Genomic DNA, 17,499 nt, shown 5'->3' with positions numbered 1-17,499 from the left:
GTGTATTCCACGCACCAACCACTCTCTGAGTAAAAAACCTTCCTCTAATATCCCCCTTCAACTTCCCACCCCTTACCTTAAAGCCATGTCCTCTGGTATTGAGCAGTGGTGCCCTGGGGAAGAGGCGCTGGCCATCCACTCTATCTATTCCTCTTATTATCTTGTACAACTCTATCATGTCTCCTCTCATCCTCCTTCTCTCCAAAGAGTAAAGCCCTAGCTCCCTTAATCTCTGATCATAATGCATACTTTCTAAACCAGGCAGCATCCTGGTAAATCTCCTCTGTACCCTTTCCAATGCTTCCACATCCTTCCTATAGTGAGGTGACCGGAACTGGGCACAGTACTCCAAGTGTGGCCTAACCAGAGTTTTATAGAGCTGCATCATTACATTGCGACTCTTAAACTCTATCCCTTGACTTATGAAAGCTAACACCCCATAAGCTTTCTTAACTACCCTATCTACCTGTGAGGCAACTTTCAGGGATCTGTGGACATGTACCCCCAGATCCCTCTGCTCCTCCACACTACCAAGTATCCTGCCATTTACTTTGTACTCTGCCTTGGAGTTTGGCCTTCCAAAGTGTACCACCTCACACTTCTCTGGGTTGAACTCCATCTGCCACTTCTGCATCCTATCAATGTCTCTCTGCAATCTTTGACAATCCTCTACACTATCTGCAACACCACCAACCTTTGTATCGTCTGCAAACTTGCCAACCCACCCTTCTACCCCGACATCCAGGTCGTTAATAAAAATCATGAAAAGTAGAGGTCCCAGAACGGATCCTTGTGGGACACCACTAGTCACAATCCTCCAATCTGAATGTACTCCCTCCACCACCACCCTCTGCCTTCTGCAGGCAAGCCAATTCTGAATCCACCTGGCCAAACTTCCCTGGATCCCATGCCTTCTAACTTTCTGAATAAACCTACCGTGTGGTCACTTCTGAGACCACTTGTTCCAGCAGCAGTTTCTGGCCTTTATTCTGGAGATCAGTATTGGGCATGTATGTTGGGTGTACTGTCCATCAGGGATGAGTAATGGGGTTGTATTTGAGGCCTCTCGTCAGTTGGGTGTTGCGTCCCAACTGTCTATGTGATACGAAAGCCAGGGCAGTACAACATGGAGAGCAAGCTGTTGCCTATGCAGCAGGCTCCCACTCTTTATGCAGCTGATGAATCAAAGGAATGGCAAAGACTGATACAGTTTGGCTGGCGCCAGCAGCATCGCAGGAGTTGCCAGTCAGCGTTGAACTGAATGTAGGACTGCCTTAGGGACTCCAGCTCTGGAGTTTTCCTTGTGGTTTAGTCCTGAAGCCTTCCCTATGTGTGGGTATAGCTGCAAGGCAGCGGAAGTGTGAGATCAGAGTTTCCTTCTCCTGGATCTACTACCAACCCTGGCTGACGAGCCCCATCTTTCCAAAGCTACTGGCTCTAAGGCACCAGTCACCAACTTTTGCCCCTCCTCCTGTCCGTAAGACCATAAGATATAGGAGCAGAGTTAGGCCATTTGGCCCATTAAGTCTGCTCTATCATTTCATCATGGCTGATCCATTATTCCTCTCAGCCCTAATCTCTTGCCTTAATCAATCAAGAATCTATCAACCTCTGCCTTAAATATCCATAAAGACGGCCTCCACAGGTGTTTGGCAACAAATTCCACAGATTCACCCCTCTCTGGCTAAATAAATGCTTCCTCATCTAAATATCACCCCGTAGAAGAAATGGTTCTGCTGGGCTTAGTAGCCAACCCACACGTAAAGGCCGGGAGCTGCATTTGGTTGTTAGAAGCTATTTGAGACGCATACCATTGGGAGCATTTAATAGGTAGTGGGGACTTATTCCCACTACAGCCCCTTCCCCTGGCTATGACAACCTTAAGAACCTTAACACATTTAAGATAATAATTAAACTTGAACTTGTTAACTGGCTACTGTTGTAACAGGGAACCACAGACAAAGCCTAGAAGTAGACACGGAATGCGGCAGCAACGACAACCAAGTTTCAGGAGTGTCATTAATTACGTTACAGCATGCACCGACATTCCCTCTAATGTTTTTTTACAGCTGCACAAACCAACCATTGCTCTGAGCAGGAAATTTTTACAAGGCCTGAAAAATGCGAGTCACTTTAAATGTTTTTATTTTGATATGCATACTATGTATATTTCAAATGAAAATTGAAAAATCACATATTATTGATTTTATTTAAAGGGTATAATGAGCTACAGTATAACAAAGAAAATCTTTCATGTTTCATAAACATTCTCTCATGTCTTTTTTCTAGCTGCACGGCAACAAAGGCTACGTGCTTAGGAGCATTTCAATTACTGCACGGCCACGCACCCGTGCAGTTTAGACAGAACAGTGGCATGCACCCATTGTTGTAATAGAAAACTGGATTTACTGTTAGACCTGTGGACAATCATTTCAGCCTGTAATCAGGACCAAGTCCGTTTCTTAATTAAGTCTTCCTGTAGTCACCATCCTGTCATCAAAATGTAGTTTTCTTGGTAAATCTCATCAACTGAAAATGTAAAAGCTGTACCAAATTTATGCTTAGTAGATCAGCTTTGATTGGTCTCCTGGTGCACACCAGTTTTTAATAAATTGCCCATCAAAACACACACGTGTGATCTTTCAGTTTACTCTTACAATCAACAACTCTGGAGATCACTACGAGATGTTTGAAAGGGAAAGTTTTAAATATAAAAGGATTGCATCAAAACTACACAACACCAGCTTGTGCAAATGCCCTGCTACAAAGCCATATAAAACGGCAATACCACTCCAGGAGACTGCCAATTGTTAGCAATTATGAATGTCATTACTGCATAATGGGCCACAGTTTACAGCATTTCTGTATAAAAAAAACAAATGCTAAAAAGATGGCAAATTCTGAACTCAATTGGCTACAATCTGGCACGTGCCTGCAGAATGCAAAACCACCACTGGCTTACAAGCAGGAGGCAATACTTCAAACCATTGCAGAAAAAAACAGGAAGCACCATTACTCAAACAGGCAGAATGTTGCAACTTCAAGTCCTGAAGTCATATCTTACTTAGAACATCTTTCTAGCTCAGTTAATCTGGTTTTTCAGATTGTCAATCTGCACTGCAGCTTGAAGTAATCAAGCATGCAATATTGAAAGCAGTCAATTTCCAGCTTTAGGGGTGGGGGAAGGAACCAGAGCCAAAAAAATAAGAACTGATAGACGTGACCCAGCTTCCTGTTTGAACTGAACAGCATGAAGCATTATCCACAGAGAGGCCCTTGCAATCCTCACAGTCCAAATTATCCCACCCTTACAGCTGAACTAACACAGCGCTCGGGTCATTTGTAAAAAGGAAATCATTGATCCGCAGCTTCCAACAGGAGGAGGCCCTCCGTTGGTTAGGGTTGACCATGGATGTTGTGTCCTAGCTATTTACTGTATGCTTGATACACAAGCCAGGGCAGTACAATATGGACAGCAAGCTGTTGCCCGTGCAGCAGGCTCCCCCTCTCCATGCAGTTGATGAATCCAAAGGAATGACAAACACCGATACAGTCTGGCACCAGTGACATCGCAGGAGTTGCCAGTCAGTATTGAGCACAATGTAGGACTGCCTTAGGGACACCACCTCCGGATTTTCCTCGGGGTTTACTCTTGAAACCTTTCCAATGATTGGGTAAAGCCGCAAGGCAGCGGAGTTTTGAGATCAGAGTTTTCCTTCTCCTAGATGAGTTACCAAACACAGCTGACGAGCCTCATCTGCACAAAGTGACTGGTTTTAAGGTGTGAGTAACCCACCTTTGCCCCTCTGCTATCAGTTCCACTGGGTTTAGTAGTTAAGCCATGCATGAAGGTCGTGAGCTGGACTTGGTATTGAGATGCGTGCCATTCAGAGCATTTAATAGGTACTGGGAGCTCATCCACACTACCAGGTATAACAACCTTAAGGACCTACGGCCTGCATCACACACTTACTTGTTTAATCTTTCACTTCTCAGGCCCACGCACTGTGAGCTTATGGCTTGTCAACACTTTACAATCTGAATGATGTTGGAACAAGGCACAAACTTCCAAACTTAAATAACCCACTTGTTTTCTGAATTTTTGAGGAATTAGGAATTCATCAAATGGAGTTTCCAGATGGCAACATTCTACTGTTCAGGCAGCTAGGCCTCTGAGAGGCTCTAGTCTAGACCATGTGAAGCTAAGTGTCTGAAACATAGCACATATCACAGGCTAACAAGCAAACATGAAACAATGCTTAAGATGATCTAGACAGCACTGAATGACATCAATTATTGTTGTACAGCTCCGTGCGTTCTCTGCAAAAACTCACTGTGTATTATAAAGCTTCCATTACTGTCAGTGTTTTTCAAGACAGTCAGAACAGTTTCCATATTTCATGTGTGTGTCCGTGCATGTCTCTCTGCAGTTGCACATAAGATCATAAAACCTAGGAGCAGAATTAAGCCACTCATCCTATTGAGTCTACTACACCATTCCATCATGGCTGCTTTATTATACTTCTAAACCCCATTCTGCTGCCTTCTCCCCATAACCTTTGACACCCTGACTAATTAAACAGCAGCATGTGTTCTTCTGTATTTACCCAATGAGTCGTTCCTTTAGTATCTTATCTAAGTGCCAGCTATGAAGAAACACTTAACATTTCAGCTTAACTAACACGACTATCAATTTCTCAGATTTCCAGTAATTTCTCACTGCTCCCATTCTCTCCTTTTCCATTCAAAGTTCAAAGTCATTTTATTATCAAAGTACAAAAACGTCACCATATATAACCCTGAGATGAATTTTCTTGTGGGCATTCACAGTAAGTCCAAGAAGCACAATAGAATCAATGAGAGACTGTACACAACAGGACGGACAAACAAACAACAAATGTGCAAATGACAACAAACCGTGCAAAAGTAAATAGAAAGACAGAAATAATAATAATAATTAATAAATGAGCAAAAAAATTGAGAACATGAGTTGAAAATTCCATGAAAGTAAGTCTTTAGGTTGTGGGAACAGTTCAGTGATGGGGTGAGTGAAGCTGACTGAAGTTATCCCCTCTGGTTCAAGAGCCTGATGGTTCACGCACAATAACTGTTCCCAAACCTGGTGGTGTGAGTCCTGAGTTGGGCAGCAACCAATTAAAGAGAGGGAGTGTGTAAAAAGAGCTACCTTTCAATCAGGTCCGTGGTCAAGATTTAAAAGGCAGAGCTTCGCTGAAATGGGCCGCGACCAATCAACAAGAGGGATTCATTTGAAAGGATGAATCAGAATAATGCAGGTGCAAGAGGAGTAGTCATTCTCTGAGCATGGCAGTTTCAGAGTGGTTTTGTCATAGTCATAGTCATACTTTATTGATCCCGGGGGAAACTGGTTTTCGTTACAGTTGCACCATAAATAATAAATCCATAAATAGTTAAATAGTAATATGTAAATTATGCCAGTAAATTATGAAATAAGTCCAGGACCAGCCTATTGGTTCAGGATGTCTGACCCTCCAAGGGAGGAGTTGTAAAGTTTGATGGCCACAGGCAGGAATGACTTCCTATGACGCTCTGTGTTGCATCTCGGTGGAATGAGTCTCTGGCTGAATGTACTCCTGTGACCAACCAGTACATTATGTAGTGGATAGGAGACATTGTCCAAGATGGCATGTAACTTGGACAGCATCCTCTTTTCAGACACCACCGTCAGACAGCCCAGTTCCATCCCCACAACATCACTGGCCTTACGAATGAGCATGTTGATTCTGTTGGTGTCTGCTACCCTCAGCCTGCTGCCCCAGCACACAACAGCAAACATGATCGCACTGGCCACCACAGACTCATAGAATATCCTCAGCATCGTCCGGCAGATGTTAAGGGACCTCAGTCTCCTCAGGAAATAGAGACGGCTCTGACCTTTCTTGTAGACAGCCTCAGTGTTCTTTGACCAGTCCAGTTTATTGTCAATTCGTATCCCCAGGTATTTGTAATCCTCTACCATGTCCACACTGACCCCTGGATGGAAACAGGGGTCACCGGTACCTTAGCTCTCCTCAGGTCTACCACCAGCTCCTTAGTCTTTTTCACATTAAGCTGCAGATAATTCTGCTCACACCATGTGACAAAGTTTCCTACCGTAGCCCTGTACTTAGTCTCATCTCCCTTGCTGATGTATCCAACTATGGCAGAGTCATCAGAAAACTTCTGAAGATGACAAGACTCTGTGCAGTAGTTGAAGTCTGAGGTGTAAATGGTGAAGAGAAAGGGAGACAAGACAGTCCCCTGTGGAGCTCCAGTGCTGCTGATCACTCTGTCGGACACAGAGTGTTGCAAGCACACGTACTGTGGTCTGCCAGTCAGGTAATTAAGAATCCATGACACCAGGGAAGCATCCACCTGCATCGCTGTCAGCTTCTCCCCCAGCAGAGCAGGGCTAATCAGGCTTAGGCGAGATTAGACTTGGGTGAGATAAAGTTTCTGGTAAATTTCTCCTGTTTTTTTTTATTTGTTCATTCCTCATCTATTAGAGCATAGTATAGTGAGAATAGCTCTGGGGGCAGTGTTTTATGTTGTGTGTGGGATGTGGGAAGTCCAGGAAACATCTATTCTCCTGGATAAACACATCTGCAGCAGCTGCACTGAGCTGCAGCTCCTGAGAGAATGTATTAAGGAACTCAAGCTGCAGCTTGATGACCTTCAACTCACCCAGGAAAAGGAGGAGGTGATGGACAGAAGCTATAGGGAGATTGCAGGAGACAGGTAACTGGGTGACTGTCAGGAAAAGAAAGGGAAATGGGCAGCCACTGCAGAGTACACCTGTGGCTGTTCCCCTCAATAATACTTATACAACTTTAGATACTGTTGAGGGGCGACCGACAGGGGGAGTCACAATGACCATGTCTCTGGCAATGAGTCTGGAGCTATGGTTCAGAAGAGCAGACAGGTGAAGAAGCCAGCAGTATAGATAGGAGATTCCATAGTCACAGGAACAGAGATGAGATTCTGTGGGCATGATAGAGATACCCAGATGGTATGTTGGCTCCCTGGTGTCAGGGTCAGAGATGTTTCAAATCAGATCCATGGCATTCTCAAGGGCGAGGGTGAGCAGCCAGAAGTCTGGATGGTTGTTAGCACCAATGACAGAGGTAGACAATGTGCGGAGGTCCTGAGGAGATATTTTAGTGAGCTAGGTAGAAAGCTGAGAAACAGGATCTCCAGGGGAGTAATCTCTGGATTGCTGCCTGTGCCATGCACCAATGAGTGTAAGAATAGGATGATCTGGCAGGTGAATGTGTGGCTGAGGAACTGGTGCAGGGGGTAGGGTTTCAGATTTATGGATCACTGGGATCTCTTCTGGAGAAGATATGACCTGTACAAAAGGGACAGGTTACATCTGAACCTGAGGGGAACAATATCCTTGAGGGCAGGTTTATTAGAGTTGTTCGGTGGGATTTAAACTAATTTGGCGGGGGGGGGGGGGTTGAGAACCAGAGTGATAGTGCTGAGGATGAGGTAGCTGGTTTACAAACAGAGGCAGTGTGTAGTGAGACTGCTAGCAAGGAGAGGCTGATGATGGGGTAAAATTCCAGTGAACAGGATGGATTGCATGTAAAAGGTAGACAGAATCAAAAAGGGTGAATACAGGACTGGAAGTGTTATATTCGAATGCACTCAGTATATGGAATAAGATAGAGAACTCGTAGCACAGTAACAGAATGGCATGTATGATGTTGTAGGCATCACTGAATCATAGCTGGGAACTTAACATCCAAGGATACACATTGTATCGAAAGGACTGGCGGGAAGGCAGAGGGGATGGTGCTGCTCTGTTGGGAAAAAATGAAATCAAATCACTATAAAGAGGTGACATAGGGTAGGAAGGTGTTGAATCATTGTCTATCAAGCTAAGGAACTGCAAGGGTAAAAAGACCCCGAAGGAAGTTCTATACAGAGCCCCAAACAGTAGTAAGGATGTGGTCTACAAATTACACTGTGAGATAGAAAATGCATGCCAAAGGGCAATGTTACAATAGTCAAAGGAGATTTCAAAATGAAATTAGATAGGGAAAATTAGGTTGGTGCTAGATCCCAAGAGGGGGAATTTGTAGAAAGTAAGCTAGCCAATAACATTAAAGAGGATACCAAAAGTTTCTTCATATATATAAACTGTAAAAGGGAGACGAGAGTGGATATCAAACCACTGGAAAACGATGCTGGAGAGGTGGTAATGGGGTCAAGGAAACTGCGGACGAAATGAATAAGTATTTTGCGTCATTCTTCACTGTGAAAGACATTAGCAGTATGGTGGAAGTTCCAGAGTGCCAGGGATCAGAAGTGTGTGAAGTCGCCATTACAAGGGAGAAGGTTCTTGGGAAACTGAAAGGTCCAACGATAGATAAGTCACCTGGACCAGATGGTGTACGCGCCAGGGTTCTAAAAGAGGTGGCTGACGAGACTGTGGAGGCATACTAATAACCTTTCAAGAATCACTAGATTCTTGAATGGTTCCAGAAGGCTGGAAAATTGCAGATGTCACACCACTTTTTAAGAATGAGAGAGGCAGAAGAAAGGAAACTATAGGCCAGTTAGTCTGACTTCAGTGGTTGAGAAGATGTTGGAGTCGATTGTTAAGGATGTGGTTTTAGGGTACTTGAAGGCACATGATAAAATAGGCCATAGTCAGCCTGGTTTCCTCAAGAAAAAATCTTGCTTGACAAATCTGTTGGAATTCTTTGAAGAAATAATGAGCAGGATAGACAAAGGAGAATCAGTTGATGTTGTGTGCTTGGATTTTCAGAAGGCCTTTGACAAGGTGCCACACATGAAGCAGCTTAACAAATTAAGAGGCTATGGTATTACAAGAAAGATACTAGCATTGATAAAGAAGTGGCTGATTGACAGGAGTTCAAGAATGGGAATAAAGGGAGCCTTTTCAGATTGGTTGCCAGTGACTAGTGGTGTTCCACAGGGATCTGTGTTGGGACCGCTTATTTTTATGCTATATGTCAATGATGTGGATAATGGAATTGATGGCTTTGTTGTAAAGTTTTTAGCCTATATGAAAAATGGTGCAGCATATGTAATTTCTACAGAAAGACTTCGACAGATTAGAAGAATGGGCAAAGAATTGGCAGATGGAATACAGAGTCAGGAAGTTTATGTCATGCAACACACATAAAATGCTGGAGGCTAGGCAACATCTATGGAAAAAAGTACAGTTGATGTTTTGGGCCAAAACCCTTCAGAAGGACTGGAGAAAAAAGCTGAGGGGTAGATTTAAAAGGTGGGCGGAAAGGGAGAGAGAACCACCAGGTGATAAAGTAAAGAGCTGGGAACTTGATTGGTGAGATGAGGTGAGAGAGGAAAACGGGGATGGGAAACGGAGAGACGGGTTGGGGGGCATTATCGGAAGTTTGAGAAATCTCTCCTTTGGCTCCTCCCACTTCCTTCAAACAAAAGGTGTAGCCAAGAGCACTTGCATGGATCCCAGCTATGCCTGCATGTTTGTCGGCTAAGTAGAACAGTCTACGTGGGTGTCTGTCCCGCACATTTCCTACACTGCATCGATGACTACATTAGTGCTGCTTCCTGCACCTGTGCTGAACTCACCAACTTCATGCACTTTGCCTCTAACTTCCACCCTACCCTCAAATTCACCTGGTCCATTTCCAACACCTTCCTTCCTTCCCTTTCTCAATCTCACTGTCTCTATCTCCAGAGTCAGCTTATACATCAATGTTTATTACAAAGCCACAGACTCTCACAGCTACCAAGACTGCACCTCATCCCACCCTACTACTTGTAAAGACACCGTCCCCTTTCCTCATTTCCTCTGTCTCTGCTCTCAGGATGAGGCTTCTTATTCTGGAATGAAGGAGATGTCCTCCTTTTTCAAAGAAAGGGGCTTCCCTTCCTCTGCTATCAACGCTGCTCTCAACGGCATCTCTTCCATTTCATGCACGTCTGCTCTTACCACATCCTCCCGCCACCCCACCAGGGATAGGGTTCCTCGTCTCCTCACGTACGACTCCACCAGCCTCCGTGTCCAGTACATAATTCTCCAACACCTCTGCCACCTACAATGGGATCCCACCATCAAGCACAACTTCCCCTCCCTCCTCCCCCCCAACATTCTGCTTTCCGCAGGGATCAATCCTCCCTTGTCCATTCGTCCCTCCTGGCACATCCCTACTAGCGGAACAAGTGCTACACCTGCCCTGACACCTCCTTCCTCACTGCCATTCAGGGCCCCAAACAGTCCTTGCAAGTGAGGCGACATTTCACCTGTGAGTCTGTTGGGGTCATTTACTGTGTTCAGTGCTCCTGGTGTGGCCTCCTATACATCAGCGAGACCCGACGTAGATTGGGAGACCACTTCGCCGAGCATCTACACTCCGTCCACCAGAACAAACAGGATCTCCCAGTGGCCACCCGTTTATATTCCACTTCCCATTCCCATTCCGATATGTCCATCCATGGCCTTCTCCACTGTCGTCATGAGGAGCAACACGATTTCTAGTGAAGATGGGACCTATACCAGAGCAACAGGTTGCGCTTTACCCAGGAAAGCACCAACATCTCTGCTGATGGGCTTGCTGGCACTGTGAGGGAAGGTTTAAACTGAGTTGGCAAGGGAAGGGGACTCTGAGTAATTGTTCTGTTAGACAGGTACAATCACCAAGAGCAGATATAAAGTCCAGTAAGGAAAACAAGTAAGTGCACAACAGAGGAGTTCAAAGCTAAAATGCATCCATTTCAATGCAAGGAGTTCAACGAGTAAAGCATATAGAACATAGAATAGTACAGCCATGAACAGGCTCTTTAGCCCACGTTTATCCCAACTACAAGGCCAATATAACTACTCCCCTCTCACTGCACATGGTCTATATCTGCCATTGCCTACCTTATCACATCTGTCTAAATGACCCTTAAACATTGCAGTCATACCTGCTCCTACCACCTCCCATGGCAGTGTGTTCTGATCACCCACCACTGTACGTGTGAAAGAAACTTGATTCCGAAATCCTCTTTAAACTTTTCTTCTCGCACCTTAAAGCTATACCCTCCAGTATTTAACAGGCAGAACCCCAGCGCATCAAGTTAATGATCCAATCTGTGTTTTTCAGTGTTTTCCTTCTTGTGGCCGATTGACGGGTGGGTGATTTGTTAATTTTTTGTGTGTGAGGGTGGGGGGGGAAGGGTTGATGCTATTGTGACTGTTCTTTTCTGTTGGGGAGGGGTTGGGTATTTGTTACTGTTGTTGAAGTTTTCTCCTGTGGGAGAGGGTGTGGGGGATGTCGGGGTTTGCGAGTTTTGGTTATTTTTTCTTTTTCATGCCGGGTGGGGGGGGAGGAGTTGATGTCTTTTCTTTCAACAACTCCCACCGTCTTTCTGTATTTCATGGCTCTCTGCATACTTTGACAATAAAATGAACCTTTGACGCTTTGCACAACGTCCTGTCTAGTCCAGCGAATCTATTTGCTTAGGGCAATAGCGAGGCACCATCATGTCCTCTCTGCCCTGGCACAGCGACCCTGGAACACATCCTCAGCAGGTGCACAAAAGCACTGGGTGAAGGCTGCTATCGCTGGTGCCATGATCAGGTGCTGAAGACAGCGGCAGAAAATATCCCCTCGGCCATTAACAACAGGAAGCACCTCCACCAACCCAAAGCTGGAAACCAACCACAGCCCAGATAACCAACAGGCTTGCTTGCCACGGCATCTGACTGGTAACTGAAAACTGATCTTGACAAGCAATTAAAGTTCCCTTACCTCATCACAACATCATCACTGAGGCCTGACATAGTCTGTCAGAAAGCTTGAAACAGGAGATCATAGTAGAACTGACAAGTTTGGGAAGACCGGATTGAGCAGGCATTTAAGCACTAGAAGGCCAAATACCAGCAGCTGATAGAGTAGTGCTGAAGACGGGAGCGGAGGGCACAATGTGAGCCTATAGAGGTGGGGTGTAGAGACTCTGCTGGCTGCTTGCTCTGCAGAACCTACTCTCTCACATAAGCCTCTGGATGGCTGTGGATTAAGACGTGTGACCCGTGGACCACTGCTGCTGGGATACAAGCCGGGGGCTGATTAACCCTAGCTGGGTCGCCTGGGTGAGGATGACTGATGTTGAAAGATTTGAAACACTTGATAACCCCCGGTTACGTCACTGATGATGTGTCCCAGCACATCCTAGATATATCTAGGCATCAACTAGTTGACATTTCAAGTGTGGGAAAAAAGACACTGGCTACCTTTTCTGTTAAAGGTGTGTGTGTGTGTGTGTGTGTGTGTGTGTGTGTGTGGGGGTGGGGACCAGGGAGTAACAGGGCTCGTTTTGCTGTTGATTTGTTGCTTGTTGTTCTGTTGAGCATTGTGGACGTGCTATGCTGGTGCCAGAATGTGAGGTGAAACTTGTGGGCTGCCCCCAGAGCTTTCTTGGATGTTTTGCTCGTTAATGCAAATGATGCATTTCACTGTAGGTTTCAAAGTATATCTGATAAACTTGAACCTTATGTTACCGTATTCATGCCTCCAGTAACTGTTCTTTCCAGAACAGAGAAGGCTAAGAGAGAACATGACTGAGCTACAGAAGAGAACGAGGAGAGAGGAGAGAGGATACGGTAGTTCAGGCAGGCGGAGCTCATCAGCCGTGATTGGCAGGTCATCTAGGAGAAGGAAACCTTGGATCTCAAATCTCCACTGCTGCAGCTATACCCACTCATGGGGAAGGTTTCAGGAGCAAGCATCAAGGACAAATCTGGAGCAGGAATCCCTAAGGCAGTCCTATGTTGAGTTCAATGTTGTCTAGCAACTCCTGCGATGCCACTGGTGCCAAACTGTATCATTCTCTGCCGTTCCTTTGGATTCATCAGCTGTGTGGAGAGGGAGAGCCTGCTGCAGGTGAACAGCTTGCTCTTCATATGGTACTGCCCCGGCTTGTGTACTGACTACATATTGTACTGGCCTGGCTTGTGTACTGACTACATATTGTACTGCCCTGGCTTGTGTACTGACTACATATTGTACTGCCCTGGCTTGTGTACTGACTACATATTGTACTGGCCTGGCTTGTGTACTGACTACATATTGTACTGCCCTGGCTTGTGTACTGACTACATATTGTACTGCCCTGGCTTGTGTACTGACTACATATTGTACTGCCCTGGCTTGCGTACTGACTACATATTGTACTGCCCTGGCTTGCGTACTGACTACATATTGTACTGGCCTGGCTTGCGTACTGACTACATATTGTACTGCCCTGGCTTGCGTACTGACTACATATTGTACTGCCCTGGCTTGTGTACTGACTACATATTGTACTGCCCTGGCTTGTGTACTGACTACATATTGTACTGCCCTGGCTTGTGTACTGACTACATATTGTACTGCCCCGGCTTGCGTACTGACTACATACTGTACTGGCCTGGCTTGCGTACTGACTACATATTGTACTGCCCTGGCTTGTGTACTGACTACATATTGTACTGCCCTGGCTTCTGTACTGACTACATATTTTACTGGCCTGGCTTGTGTACTGACTACATATTGTACTGCCCTGGCTTGTGTACTGACTACATATTGTACTGGCCTGGCTTGTGTACTGACTACATATTGTACTGCCCTGGCTTGTCTACTGACTACATATTGTACTGGCCTGGCTTGTGTACTGACTACATATTGTACTGCCCCGGCTTGTGTACTGACTACATATTGTACTGCCCCGGCTTGTGTACTGACTACATATTGTGCTGGCCTGGCTTGTGTACTGACTACATATTGTACTGCCCCGGCTTGTGTACTGACTACATACTGTACTGCCCTGGCTTGCGTACTGACTACATACTGTACTGGCCTGGCTTGCGTACTGACTACATATTGTACAGGCCTGGCTTGCGTACTGACTACATATTGTACAGGCCTGGCTTGCGTACTGACTACATATTGTACTGGCCTGGCTTGCGTACTGACTACATACTGTACTGCCCTGGCTTGCGTACTGACTACATACTGTACTGCCCTGGCTTGCGTACTGACTACATATTGTACTGGCCTGGCTTGCGTACTGACTACATATTGTACTGGCCTGGCTTGCGTACTGACTACATATTGTACTGCCCTGGCTTGCGTACTGACTACATATTGTACTGCCCTGGCTTGCGTACTGACTACATACTGTACTGGCCTGGCTTGCGTACTGACTACATACTGTACTGGCCTGGCTTGCGTACTGACTACATATTGTACTGCCCTGGCTTGCGTACTGACTACATACTGTACTGGTCTGGCTTGCGTACTGACTACATATTGTACTGGCCTGGCTCGCGTACTGACTACATATTGTACTGCCCTGGCTTGTTGTACTGACTACATATTGTACTGCCCCGGCTTGCGTACTGACTACATATTGTACTGCCCTGGCTTGCGTACTGACTACATATTGTACTGCCCTGGCTTGTGTACTGACTACATATTGTACTGCCCCGGCTTGTGTACTGACTACATATTGTACTGCCCTGGCTTGTGTACTGACTACATATTGTACTGCCCTGGCTTGTGTACTGACTACATATTGTACTGCCCTGGTTTGTGTACTGACTACATATTGTACTGCCCTGGCTTGCGTACTGACTACATATTGTACTGCCCTGGCTTGCGTACTGACTACATATTGTACTGCCCTGGCTTGTGTACTGACTCATATTGTACTGGCCCGGCTTGTGTACTGACTACATATTGTACTGCCCTGGCTTGTGTACTGACTACATATTGTACTGCCCTGGCTTGTGTACTGACTACATATTGTACTGGCCTGGCTTGTGTACTGACTACATATTGTACTGCCCTGGCTTGTGTACTGACTACATATTGTACTGGCCTGGCTTGTGTACTGACTACATATTGTACTGCCCTGGCTTGTGTACTGACTACATATTGTACTGCCCTGGCTTGTGTACTGACTACATATTGTACTGCCCCGGCTTGTGTACTGACTACATATTGTACTGGCCTGGCTTGTGTACTGACTACATATTGTACTGCCCTGGCTTGTGTACTGACTACATATTGTACTGCCCTGGCTTGCGTACTGACTACATATTGTACTGGCCTGGCTTGCGTACTGACTACATATTGTACTGCCCTGGCTTGCGTACTGACTACATATTGTACTGCCCTGGCTTGCGTACTGACTACATACTGTACTGGACTGGCTTGCGTACTGACTACATATTGTACAGGCCTGGCTTGCGTACTGACTACATATTGTACTGGCCTGGCTTGCGTACTGACTACATATTGTACTGCCCTGGCTTGCGTACTGACTACATATTGTACTGCCCTGGCTTGCGTACTGACTACATATTGTACTGCCCTGGCTTGCGTACTGACTATATATTGTACAGGCCTGGCTTGCGTACTGACTACATATTGTACTGGCCTGGCTTGCGTACTGACTACATATTGTACTGCCCTGGCTTGCGTACTGACTACATATTGTACTGCCCTGGCTTGCGTACTGACTACATACTGTACTGGCCTGGCTTGCGTACTGGCTACATATTGTACTGGCCTGGCTTGCGTACTGACTACATATTGTACTGGCCTGGCTTGCGTACTGACTACATATTGTACTGGCCTGGCTTGCGTACTGACTACATATTGTACTGCTCTGGCTTGCGTACTGACTACATACTGTACTGGCCTGGCTTGCGTACTGACTACATACTGTACTGGCCTGGCTTGCGTACTGACTACATATTGTACTGCCCTGGCTTGCGTACTGACTACATACTGTACTGGTCTGGCTTGCGTACTGACTACATATTGTACTGGCCTGGCTCGCGTACTGACTACATATTGTTCTGCCCTGGCTTGCGTACTGACTACATATTGTACTGCCCTGGCTTGCGTACTGACTACATAGACAGCTAGGACGCAACATCCATGGTCAATCTTGACCAACAGAAGCTTAACAACTATGGTCATGTGATAAACACAGGAAATCAGAGATAGATAAAACTAGAAGGATGGGTTTAGGGTAAGGGTTGAAGGTTTTAGAGAGGACATGAGGAGAATCTTTTCACTCAGGAAATGGTAAATGTGCAGAATTAACTGTAGGAGAGTGGTTGAAGCTGGATCACTGACAGCATTAAAGAAGTGTTGAGATTGCCATAGGACCATAAGACAGCTGAGCAAAAAAGACCATTCAGCCCATCAAGTCTGATCTCTCGTGGTTGATTTATTTTCCCTTTCAACCCCATTCTCTCCCCTTCTCCCTGTAACCTATGACATCCTTGCTAATCAAGAACCTATTAACTGCCATTGTAAATATACCCAATGACTTGGCCTCCACAGTCGTCTGTGGCGATGAATTCCACAGACTCACCACCATCTAGCTAAAGATTGGTGGGGGCAAGTAAGCCGATGGACCAAGTGCTGGTGAATGGGATTTATCTGGAAAGGTGTCTACAGATCAACGTGGACAAGCTGGGCTGAATGGCCTGCTTCTATGCTGTATAATACTGCAACTCCATGACTCTATTTTGAAGTGTTTAACCTACCGCACTGATGTAATAAAACTTCCATTCAGCTTTAGTTGAACCAAATTAGGCAAATATTCACCTGCAGACAGACAACAATTTTTATATTAGGTTAGGATTAGTCCAATGTGCCCAAATTTAAAATATACAGTACTGTGCAAAAGTCTGATGTATGTACTGTATATATAGTTAAGGTGCCTAAGACTTTTTCACAGTACTGTAGTAATTTTATGTATTGCACCGTACTGCTCCACAAAAAAAAAATAAATTTCCTGACATATGTGAGTAATGATAAACCTGATTCTGATATGGGTCTCTATTGTGGTCTGAGAGAGGGAAGGGGGCAGGGAGAGAGGAATCATGGTTGGAAAAAGGGGGAAGGCAAAGTGGGAAGCATCAGAAAGACATTCTGTAATTATCAATAAACCAATTGTTTGGATCACATGCCGTTGCCTGATGTCTCTGGGCTGGATGTATCTGCACCCCCGCTACCCCCACTCTCTTTCTCTGCCACCTTCCCAAACCCCTCCCAGGAGCCGGTGCTTCACCATTCCCAACATCTTTGCTCCTATCAGATTTGCAGACTCACTCTCCACTCCACATTAACAAATACTGTACTGTGCACCCTACCTATAAATATGTGCCTGAGACTTTTACACAGAACTGCATAAAATATAGGGTACCATGGTAGCGTAGTGATCAGCACGACACAATTACAGCTCCAGGTGGAGTTCAAAGTTCAAATGTGGCGTTCTCTGTGAGAAGTACCTACATCCTTCCATAAATGAGTGTGTTTCCTCCGGGTTCCTCCCAAAGTCCAAAGACATACTAGTTAGTAGGTTAACTGGTCACTGTAAAATTGTCCTGTCAAATGTTCTGGGGTTCCGTTGACCTAGATGTGATAGAGTGGAAGGGATTAAAGGGGGAGTGGTGATGTTACTAGTTAGAGAAAATTG

The 17,499-nt window shown here is 45.5% G+C and overlaps 1 protein-coding gene across 1 annotated transcript in view; it reads right to left on the bottom strand.

Moving 5' to 3' along the window:
* The window catches only part of lrrc56 (leucine rich repeat containing 56), a gene marked incomplete at its 5' end in the record, with an annotated part of 179,572 nt that overhangs the window by 149,429 nt on the left and 12,644 nt on the right, over window positions 1–17,499 (bottom strand). Inside the window, one exon of the mRNA XM_063039126.1 lies at window positions 16,565–16,625. Coding sequence (XP_062895196.1) covers window positions 16,565–16,625 — 61 coding nt within the window. The remainder of the gene's footprint in view (window positions 1–16,564; window positions 16,626–17,499) is intronic.

This window comes from Mobula hypostoma (assembly GCF_963921235.1).
Source record: "Mobula hypostoma chromosome 11 unlocalized genomic scaffold, sMobHyp1.1 SUPER_11_unloc_2, whole genome shotgun sequence".
NCBI lineage: Eukaryota > Metazoa > Chordata > Chondrichthyes > Myliobatiformes > Myliobatidae > Mobula > Mobula hypostoma.
Note: the sequence above shows the minus strand (reverse complement) of the source record. Positions and strands in the feature narration are given on the sequence as shown.